We start from the raw sequence: 10,590 nt of genomic DNA on the forward strand, positions 1-10,590 counted from the left end.
ATAAACTATATACTGTTCTATTAGGACAGCATGGAATAGGCCAGGTATGAGTTAATAAACTATATACTGTTCTATTAGGACAGCATGGAATAGGCCAGGTATGGGTTAATAAACTATATTCTGTTCTATTAGGACACCATGGAATAGGCCAGGTATGAGTTAATAAACTATTCTGTTCTATTAGGACAGCATGGAATAGGCCAGGTATGAGTTAATAAACTATATACTGTTCTATTAGGACACCATGGAGCAGGCCAGGTATGAGTTAATAAACTATTCTGTTCTATTAGGACACCATGGAATAGGCCAGGTATGGGTTAATAAACTATTCTGTTATATTAGGACAGCATGGAACAGGCCAGGTGTGAGTTAATAACCCACTACAGCACAGCGAACCAAGAGAATAGCTCTTGGTAATCGGAACCGGATCATAAGGATCATGAGCCACTCATCATTGGCCAGTAAATCTTTCTGGTCTCTGAAAATTCGCGCTCTCCGATTTTTTCCACTCGCCAACATTCTTCCAACTGTATCAAAGCAGCCTGTTGCGTCATTACGCATTGCAATTTCATGCCTTTCAATACCCACCCATTTGATCGTCAAAGCTACCCAATTGCGTAACACCTTCAGGTGTGGTAATTACCCTGATTATAACTGACAATGACAGAGGGACATTATCACGTCGACAGTTCTGCGCAACGAACATGTGCTAAAAAACTATATGAAACTCTGCCTTCGTATCTGCCCGACTGAGGCGTCGAAAACCGCATCAGTTTAAACGTCATTTGTCCCAATGTTCACATTTTTTATTAGAATACATTTCATAATATGCAAGTATTGTTTAATAACTAGATCCAATTATATATAATTCCCGATTAAACTGTACAACATATTTGAGAGGTTCTTTTGCAAAAACATATATCCGTTTGTATTTATTATCCTAAATCATGTTTTTTTGTGTGTACTCCAGGGAACTCTTTTTATATAATATGTTAGTGGTAATATTTCAATGTATTTTACACAATGGTATCAGTTTCAAAGCGTTGCCCAAGTTTCAGCCATCAAGTTGCAGTTTCTAAATATTAGGTCCTAACATTATACAATAACACTTGTGACAAGGTCCTGATATTAAACAATAACACCGGTGACAAGGTCCTAACATTGACCAGGGCCCATAGGGTAGTGCATTACTTTTGACCAGGGCCCATAGGGGGCCATTTTGAACACACAGTATCAGCTGCATATTTGACCATTCTAAATCTGTATCAACAACACAACACATACCCACTGAATGCTACTGCTCTCAATTACTACCCACTCTTTTTGTCAGACTTTTATCCAGACTGTAAAGACATGAAGAATGTCTGACGCTGGAACAGCCCCATGAGTTGTAGACACAAAAGGGGAAGGGGGTCGCTAGCTGGAGGATGTTAGATGGTTCTGTTGTCATCTAACACTAGAGACAGAGAGAGGGGGGGAGAGAGACAGAAAGGGGGGAAGGAGGGAAGGAGGGAGAGATGGGGGAAGGAGGGGGAGAGATACAGAGAGGGAGAGGGGGAAGGAGGGGGAGAGAGAGAGGGGGAGAGGGGGAAGGAGAGAGAGAGGGGGAAGGAGAGAGAGAGAGGGGAAGGAGAGAGAGAGAGGGGGAAGGAGGGAAGGAGGGAGAGACGGATAGAGATGGGGGAAGGAGGGGGAGAGAGACAGAGAGGGAGAGGGTGAAGGAGAGGGAGAGAGAGAGGAGGGGAAGGAGGGGAGAGAGATGGAGAGGGGGAAGGAGAGGGAGAGAGAGAGGAGGGGAAGGAGGGAGTGACAGAGAGGGAGAGAGAGAAGGAGAGGGGGAGAGAGAGAGGAGGGGAAGGAGGGAGAGACAGAGGGAGAGGGGGAAGGAGAGGGAGAGAGAGAGGAGGGGAAGGAGGGAGAGACAGAGAGGGAGAGGGGGATGGAGAGGAGGGGAAGGAGGGAGAGACAGATAGGACGAGAGAGAAGGAGAGGGAGAAAGAGAGGAGGGGAAGGAGGGAGAGACATAGAGGGAGAGGGGGAAGGAGAGGGAGAGACAGAAGAGGGAGTGGGGGAAGGAGAGGGAGAGACAGAGAGGGAGACAGAGGGGGAAGGAGAGGGAGAGAGAGAGAAAGAGAGAGAGACAGAGGGAGAGGGGGAAGGAGAGGGAGCGACAGAGGGAGAGGGAGACAGAGAGGGAGAGGGGGAAGGAGAGGGAGAGACAGAGAGGGAGAGGGGGAAGGAGAGGGAGAGACAGAGAGGGAGAGGGGGAAGGAGAGGGAGAGACAGAAGAGGGAGTGGGGGAAGGAGAGGAGAGAGACAGAGGGGAGACAGAGGGGGAAGGAGAGGGAGAGAGAGAGAAAGAGAGAGACAGAGGGAGAGGGGGAAGGAGAGGGAGCGACAGAGGAGAGGGAGACAGAGAGGGAGAGGGGGAAGGAGAGGAGAGACAGAGAGGGAGAGGGGGAAGGAGAGGAGAGACAGAGAGGGAGAGGGGGGGAGAGGGAGAGACAGAGAGGGAGAGGGGGAAGGAGAGGGAGAGACAGAGATGGTGAGGGGGAAGGAGAGGGGGAAGGAGAGGGAGAGAGAGAGAGAGAGAGGGAGAGGGGGAAGGAGAGGGAGGGGGAAGGAGAGGGAGAGAGAGAGAGAGGGACAGAGAGAGGGGGAAGGAGAGGGAGAGAGACAGAGAGGGAGAGGGGGAAGGAGAGGGAGAGACAGAGAGGGAGAGGGGGAAGAAGAGGGAGAGAGAGAGAGAGGGAGAGGGGGAAGGAGAGGGAGAGAGAGAGAGAGAGAGAGAGAGAGAGGGGGGGGGGGAAGGAGAGGGGGAGACAGAGACAGAGAGGGACAGAGAGAGGGGAAAGGAGAGGGAGAGACAAAGAGGGACAGAGAGAGGGGGAAGGAGAGGGATAGACAGAGAGGGAGGGAGAGGGGGAAGGAGAGGGAGAGACAGAGAGGGAGAGGGGGAAGGAGAGGGAGAGACAGAGAGGGAGAGGGGGGAGAGGGAGAGACAGAGAGGGAGAGGGGGAAGGAGAGGGAGAGACAGAGATGGAGAGGGGGAAGGAGAGGGAGAGACAGAGATGGAGAGGGGGAAGGAGAGGGAGAGAGAGGGAGAGGGGGAAGTAGAGGGAGAGAGACAGAGAGGGAGAGGGGGAGGAGAGGGAGAGACAGAGAGGGAGAGGGGGAAGAAGAGGGAGAGAGAGAGAGAGAGGGAGAGAGGGAAGGAGAGGGAGAGAGAGAGAGAGAGAGGGAGAGGGAGAGGGGGAAGGAGAGGGGGAGACAGAGACAGAGACAGAGAGGGACAGAGAGAGGGAGAAACAGAGACAGAGAGGGACAGAGAGAGGGGGAAGGAGAGGGAGAGACAAAGAGGGAGAGGGGAAGGAGAGGGATAGACAGAGAGGGAGGGAGAGGGGGAAGGAGAGGGAGAGACAGAGAGGGAGAGGGGAAGGCGTAGCCTAGTGGTTAGAGCGTTGGACTAGTAACCGGAAGGTTACAATACAGACATTGTCATCCTGCAAGAAACCTGGTATAGAGGAGACGGACCCACTGGATGCCCTCTAGGTTACAGAGAGCTGGTAGTCCCATCCACCAAACTACCAGGTGTGAAACAGGGAATGGACTCGGGGGGTATGCTAATTTGGTATAAAGCAGATCTAACTCACTCCATTAAATTAATCAAAACAAGAACATTTTACATTTGGCTACAAATTCAGAAGGAAATTATCTAAACAGAGAAAAATGTCCTCCTGTGTGCTACCTATTTCCCCCCACTAGAATCCCCATACTTTAATGAAGACAGCTTCTCCATCCTGGAGGGGGAAATCAATCATTTCCAGGCCCAGGGACATGTACTAGTCTGTGGCGACCTAAATGTCAGAGCCGGACAAGAACCTGACACCCTCAGCACACAGGGGGACAAACATCTGCCTGCAGGTGACAGCATTCCCTCCCACATATGCCCCCCTAGGCACAACTATAACAACATAACCAACAAAAACGGGCCACAACTCCTGCAGCTCTGTCGCACGCTGGGTATGTACATAGTCAATGGTAGGCTTCGAGGAGAATCCTATGGTAGGTACACCTATAGCTCATCTCTTGGCAGTAGTACTGTAGATTACTTTATCACTGACCTCAACCCAGAGTCTCTCAGAGCGTTCACAGTCAGCCCACTGAAACCCCTATCAGACCACAGCAAAATCACAGTCTACTTATACAGAGCAATACTCAATCACGAGGCATCAAAGCCAAAGGAACTGAGTAACATTAAGAAATGCTATAGATGGAAGGAATGCAGTTTGGAAAACTACCAAAAAACAATTAGGCAACAACAAATTCAACCCCTTCTAGACAATTTCCTGGGTAAAACGTTCCACTGCAATAGTAAAGGTGTAAACTTGGCAGTAGAAAATCTTAACAGTATATTTGACCTCTCAGCTTCCCTATCAAATCTAAAAATCTCAAATAGAAAACCGAAGAAACTGAACAACAATGACAAATGGTTTGATGAAGAATGCAAAAATTAAGAAAGAAATTGAGAAACCTGTCCAACCAAAAACATAGAGACCCGGAAAACCTGAGTCTACGGCTTCACTATGGTGTATCACTAAAACAATACAGATATCCACTACGGAAAAAGAAGGAACAGCACGTCAGAAATCAGCTCAATGTAATTGAAGAATCCACAGACTAACCACTTCTGGGAAAATTGGAAAACACTAAACAAACAACAACACAAAGAATTATCTAACCAAAATTGAGATGTATGGGTAAACCACTTCTCCAATTGTTTTGGCTCTATAACATGGAATAAAGTGCAAAAACATATACAGGGGGGCAAAAAAGTATTTAGTCAGCCACCAATTGTGCAAGTTCTCCCACTTAAAAAGATGAGAGAGGCCTGTAATTTTCATCTTAGGTACACTTCTATGACAGACAAAATGAGAATTTTTTTCTCCAGAAAATCACATTGTAGGATTTTTTATGAATTTATTTGCAAATTATGGTGGTAAATAAATTTAAACAAAAGTTTATCTCAATACTTTGTTATATACCCTTTGTTGGCAATGACAGAGGTCAAACGTTTTCTGTAAGTCTTCACAAGGTTTTCACACACTGTTGCTGGTATTTTGGCCCATTCCTCCATGCAGATCTCCTCCAGAGCAGTGATGTTTTGGGGCTGTTGCTGGGCAACACGGACTTTCAACTCCCTCCAAAGATTTTCTTTAGGGTTGAGATCTGGAGACTGGCTCGGCCACTCCAGGAGCTTGAAATGCTTCTTACGAAGCCACTCCTTCGTTGCCCGGGCGTTGTGTTTGGGATCATTGTCATGCTGAAAGACCCAGCCACGTTTCATCTTCAATGCCCTTGCTGATGGAAGGAGGTTTTCACTCAAAATCTCACGATACATGGCCCTATTCATTCTTTCCTTTACACGGATCAGTCGTCCTGGTCCCTTTGCAGAAAAACAGCCCCAAAGCATAATGTTTCCACCCCCATGCATCACAGTAGGTATGGTGTTCTTTGGATGCAACTCAGCATTCTTTATCCTCCAAACACGACGAGTTGAGTTTTTACCAAAAAGTTCTAATTTGGTTTCATCTGACCATATGACATTCTCCCAATCTTCTTCTGGATCATCCAAATGCTCTCTTGCAAACTTCAGACGGGCCTGGACATGTACTGGCTTAAGCAGGGGGACACGTCTGGCACTGTAGGATTTGAGTCCCTGGCGGCGTAGTGTGTTACTGATGGTAGGCTTTGTTACTTTGGTCCCAGCTCTCTGCAGGTCATTCACTAGGTCCCCCCATGTGGTTCTGGGATTTTTGCTCACCGTTCTTGTGATCATTTTGACCCCACGAGGTGAAATCTTGCGTGGAGCCCCAGATCGAGGGAGATTATCAGTGGTCTTGTATGTCTTCCATTTCCTAATAATTGCTCCCACAGTTGATTTCTTCAAACCAAGCTGCTTACCTATTGCAGATTCAGTCTTCCCAGCCTGGTGCAGGTCTACAATTTTGTTTCTGGTGTCCTTTGACAGCTCTTTGGTCTTGGCCATAGTGGAGTATGGAGTGTGACAGTTTGAGGTTGTGGACAGGTGTCTTTTATACTGATAACAAGTTCAAACAGGTTCCATTAATACAGGTAACGAGGGGAGGACAGAGGAGCCTCTTAAAGAAGAAGTTACAGGTCTGTGAGAGCCAGAAATACTGCTTGTTTGTAGTTGACCAAATACTTATTTTCCACCATAATTTGCAAATAAATTCATTCAAAGTCCTACAATGTGTTTTTCTCATTCTCATTTTGTCTGTCATAGTTGAAGTGTACCTATGATGAAAATTACCGGCCTCTCTCATCTTTTTAAGTGGGAGAACTTGCACAATTGTTGGCTGACTAACTAGTTTTTTGCCCCACTGTACTTGATCAAATACAAATCTTAGAATCAACTATTAAAGACTACCAGAACCCACTGGATTCTCCAATTACCTTTAACGAGTTACAGGACAAAATAAAAACCCTCCAACCCAAAAAGGCCTGTGGTGTTGATGGTATCCTTAATGAAATGATCAAATATACAGACAACAAATTCCAATTGGCTATACTAAAACTCTTTAACGTCATCCTTAGCTCTGGCATCTTCCCCAATATTTGGAACCAAGGACTGATCACCCCAATGCACAAAAGTGGAGACAAATTTGACCCCAATAACCTCCGTGGGATATCCGTCAACAACAACCTTGGGAAAATCCTCTGCATTATCATTAACAGCAGACTCGTACATTTCCTCAATGAAAACAATGTACTGAGCAAATGTCAAATAGTTTTTTTTTACCAAATACAGTACAACAGACCATGTATTCACCTTGCACACCCTAATTGACAACCAATCAAACCAAAACAAAGGCAAAGTCTTCTCATGCTTTGTTGATTTCAATTACATTTAACATTTACATTTAAGTCATTTAGCAGACGCTCTTACAATAAAGCCTTCGACTCAATTTGGCATGAGGGTCTTCTATAAAAATTGATGGAAAGTGGTGTTGGGGGTAAAATATACGACATTATGAAATCCATGTACACAAACAGCAAGTGTGCAGTTAAAATTGTCAAAAAACACACACATTTCTTTCCACGGGGCTGTGGGATGAGACAGGGATGCAGCTTAAGCCCCACAAACTTCAGCATATGTATCAAAGAATTGGTGCGGGCACTAGAAAAGTCTGCAGCACCTGGCCTCACCCTACTAGAATCCGAAGTCAAATGTCTACTGTTTGCTGATGATCTGGTGCTTCTGTCACAAACCAAGGAGGGCCTACAGCAGCACCTAGATCTTCTGCACAGATTCTGTCAGACCTGGGCCCTGACAGTAAATCTCAGTAAGACCAAAATAATGGTGTTCCAAAAAAGGTCCAGTCACCAGGACCACAAATACAAATTCCATCTAGACACTGTTGCCCTAGAGCACACAAAAAACTATACATACCTTGGCCTAAACATCAGCGCCACAGGTATCTTCCACAAAGCTGTGAACGATCTGAGAGACAAGGCAAGAAGGGCATTCTATGCCATCAAAAGGAACATAAATTTCAACATACCAATTAGGATTTGGCTAAAAATACTTGAATCAGTCATAGAGCCCATTGCCCTTTATGGTTGTGAGGTCTGGGGTACGCTCACCAACCAAGACTTCACAAAATGGGACAAACACCAAATTTAGTTAAATTCTACAACCAAAAAAAACAACCTTCCATAACAAAGCCATCATCTACAGAGAGATGAGTCCCCTAAGCAAGCTGGTCCTAGGGCTCTGTTCACAAACACAAACACACCCCACAGAGCCCCAGGACAGCAGCACAATTAGACCCAACCAAATCATGAGAAAACAAAAAGATAATTACTTGACACATTGGAAAGAATTAACAAAAAAACAGAGCAAACTAGAATGCTATTTGGCCCTAAACAGAGAGTACACAGCGGCGGAATACCTGACCACTGTGACTGACCCAAAATTAAGGAAAGCTTTGACTATGTACAGACTCAGCGAGCATAGCCTTGCTATTGAGAAAGGCCGCCGTAGGCAGACATGGCTCTCAAGAGAAGACAGGCTATGTGCACACTGCCCAAAAAATGAGGTGGAAACTGAGCTGCACTTCCTAACCTCCTGCCCAATGTATGACCATATTAGAGAGACATTTACATTTACATTTAAGTCATTTAGCAGATGCTCTTATCCAGAGCGACTTACAAATTGGTGAATTCACCTTCTGACATCCAGTGGAACAGCCACTTTACAATAGTGCATCTAAATCATTAAGGGGGGGGGGTGAGAAGGATTACTTATCCTATCCTAGGTATTCCGAGACGTATTTAGATTGTACAGAGAGAGAGACACACACACACACACACACACACACACACACACACACACACACACACACACACACACACACACACACACACACACACACACACACACAGGGAGAAGTCGTTACATAAGAGTGTGGAGTGTAAATCTGCCCATCATGTTCCTGTCATAGAATGTTGATGCTTGTTCTGTTGAGAACGTTCTGCACTACAAGGACAGAGACAAGATGGTGGACCCTGCTAAAGCTACTGGAGCTGATGTCTTCAACTCTTATTCTCTCTGAGTTTTCAAGAGTTTATTCAGAGGACAGAGGGCACTGACTTCGTACCTTTGTAGTATTGAGAGAGGGCATTACTGTAATTTACATTATATCATTATCATGAAAAGATATCTACATCTTTACACTTTCTGTCTGTGTGTGTGATTTACCCTGCTCTCATTCCTCAAGTGTGTTTCTGTCCTTGCAGAGAGGATTGAGCAATGTGCTCCAACTGATGTCATCTGCTGAGCAAGTTCTGTAGACACCTTGTTCATTCATCTGTCCTTCGCTCTACCAACAAGTACTCCACGTTCACATTACTTTCAATCCACACTGGAAATGAATACAAATATATATATATATATTTTCCGACCTCATTTCTATTCTGTTCACACTTTGTTCTGCCCAGACCTGCTGAGATCAGTTGTTGAAGAGATGTCCTTGTCCTTGGCAGAGCGGTGCTTTAAACATGGATGCATTTGGTACTTCTGATTCTCCAGCATCCCTGAAGACACGCACACACACACACGCGCGCATCCACACACACACACACACACACACACACACACACACACACACACACACACACACACACACACACACACACACACACACACACACACACACACACACACACACACACACACACACACACACGGAGAAACACACAAATCAAAAAGAAGTGGATGATATAATCTATGATGTCTGTAACTGGTGATGCAACAGTGAACCAATACTGTTCCGAAGCTGTGCCGTCACCCCTCCTCTCTTCTCCTTTCTCTTATATTATGTTTCATTACATGGCCTGTGAAATAGAACTCTACTCAACTTGACAATATGAATTGTGTGACTCACCGACTGAATTCCTCTGTCTTGCATTCCCAGTCCTTCCCAGTCATGGCTCTAGTTCTGGTTGTATTAAGGTGGCAGTGATTTTCCTATTTGTTTTAATGATATTTCCACACTTATGAAGTCGAAATAACACTCAGAAATGTTGAAAATGATGCCTGGAATTTAAGCCTGTTCGGGTACGATAGATGTGGTAAAGAGGTCAATCTAACTTGACCAAAACAGTGGAATCGCCACGGAAACGCGTGGGGGAAACGGCCGTGGGGGAAAGATTCCGAATGTCCTCATTGTCAACCCAGAAAAATTAGTATAATGTTTTATATGTTTTTTGTCACACTATGTTGAGGTAAAAATCGGAGTGTCACACTTGTATTGATGTCAAGACCAACACATGTTCATGTCATCATCACCAATCAACTGCATTACAGTTAAAAATGACTTTGCCTACCACCACAGATTTCTGTATGCTAGCTATGCTACCTGCTTATACAAACAGAAGTTAGCATTTAGCAATCACTTCTTCTAAACCTGAAAAGGGACTACTTTTTAAATGTCATGCAGCGAAAACAGCCAAATGTATCCAAATCGGACATAACTAATCACATTGTGGGCCTGTTATAATACAGTGCTTTGCATAAAGTATTCGGCCCCCATGAACTTTGCGACCTTTTGCCACATTTCAGGCTTCAAACATAAAGATATAAAACTGTATTTTTTGTGAAGAATCAACAACAAGTGGGACACAATCATGAAGTGGAACGACGTTCATTGGATATTTCAAACTTTTTTAACAAATCAAAAACTGAAAAATTGGACGTGCAAAATTATTCAGCCCCTTTACTTTCAGTGCAGCAAACTCTCTCCAGAAGTTCAGTGAGGATCTCTGAATGATCCAATGTTGACCTAAATGACTAATGATGATAAATACAATCCACCTGTGTGTAATCAAGTCTCCGTATAAATGCACCTGCACTATGATAGTCTCAGAGGTCCGTTAAAAGCGCAGAGAGCATCATGAAGAACAAGGAACACACCAGGCAGGTCCGAGATACTGTTGTGAAGAAGTTTAAAGCCGGATTTGGATACAAAAAGATTTCCCAAGCTTTAAACATCCCAAGGAGCACTG

The 10,590-nt window shown here is 45.0% G+C and overlaps 1 protein-coding gene across 1 annotated transcript in view; it reads left to right on the forward strand.

Moving 5' to 3' along the window:
* LOC135527283 (gamma-aminobutyric acid receptor subunit alpha-6-like) overlaps positions 1 to 8,833 on the forward strand; it is a 33,164-nt gene extending 24,331 nt beyond the window's left edge. Inside the window, exon 10 of the mRNA XM_064955874.1 lies at positions 8,824 to 8,833. Coding sequence (XP_064811946.1) covers positions 8,824 to 8,833 — 10 coding nt within the window. The remainder of the gene's footprint in view (positions 1 to 8,823) is intronic.
* The last annotated feature ends 1,757 nt before the right edge of the window (positions 8,834 to 10,590 follow it).

This window comes from Oncorhynchus masou, chromosome 32 (assembly GCF_036934945.1).
Source record: "Oncorhynchus masou masou isolate Uvic2021 chromosome 32, UVic_Omas_1.1, whole genome shotgun sequence".
In the NCBI taxonomy this organism is placed as follows: Eukaryota; Metazoa; Chordata; class Actinopteri; order Salmoniformes; family Salmonidae; genus Oncorhynchus; species Oncorhynchus masou.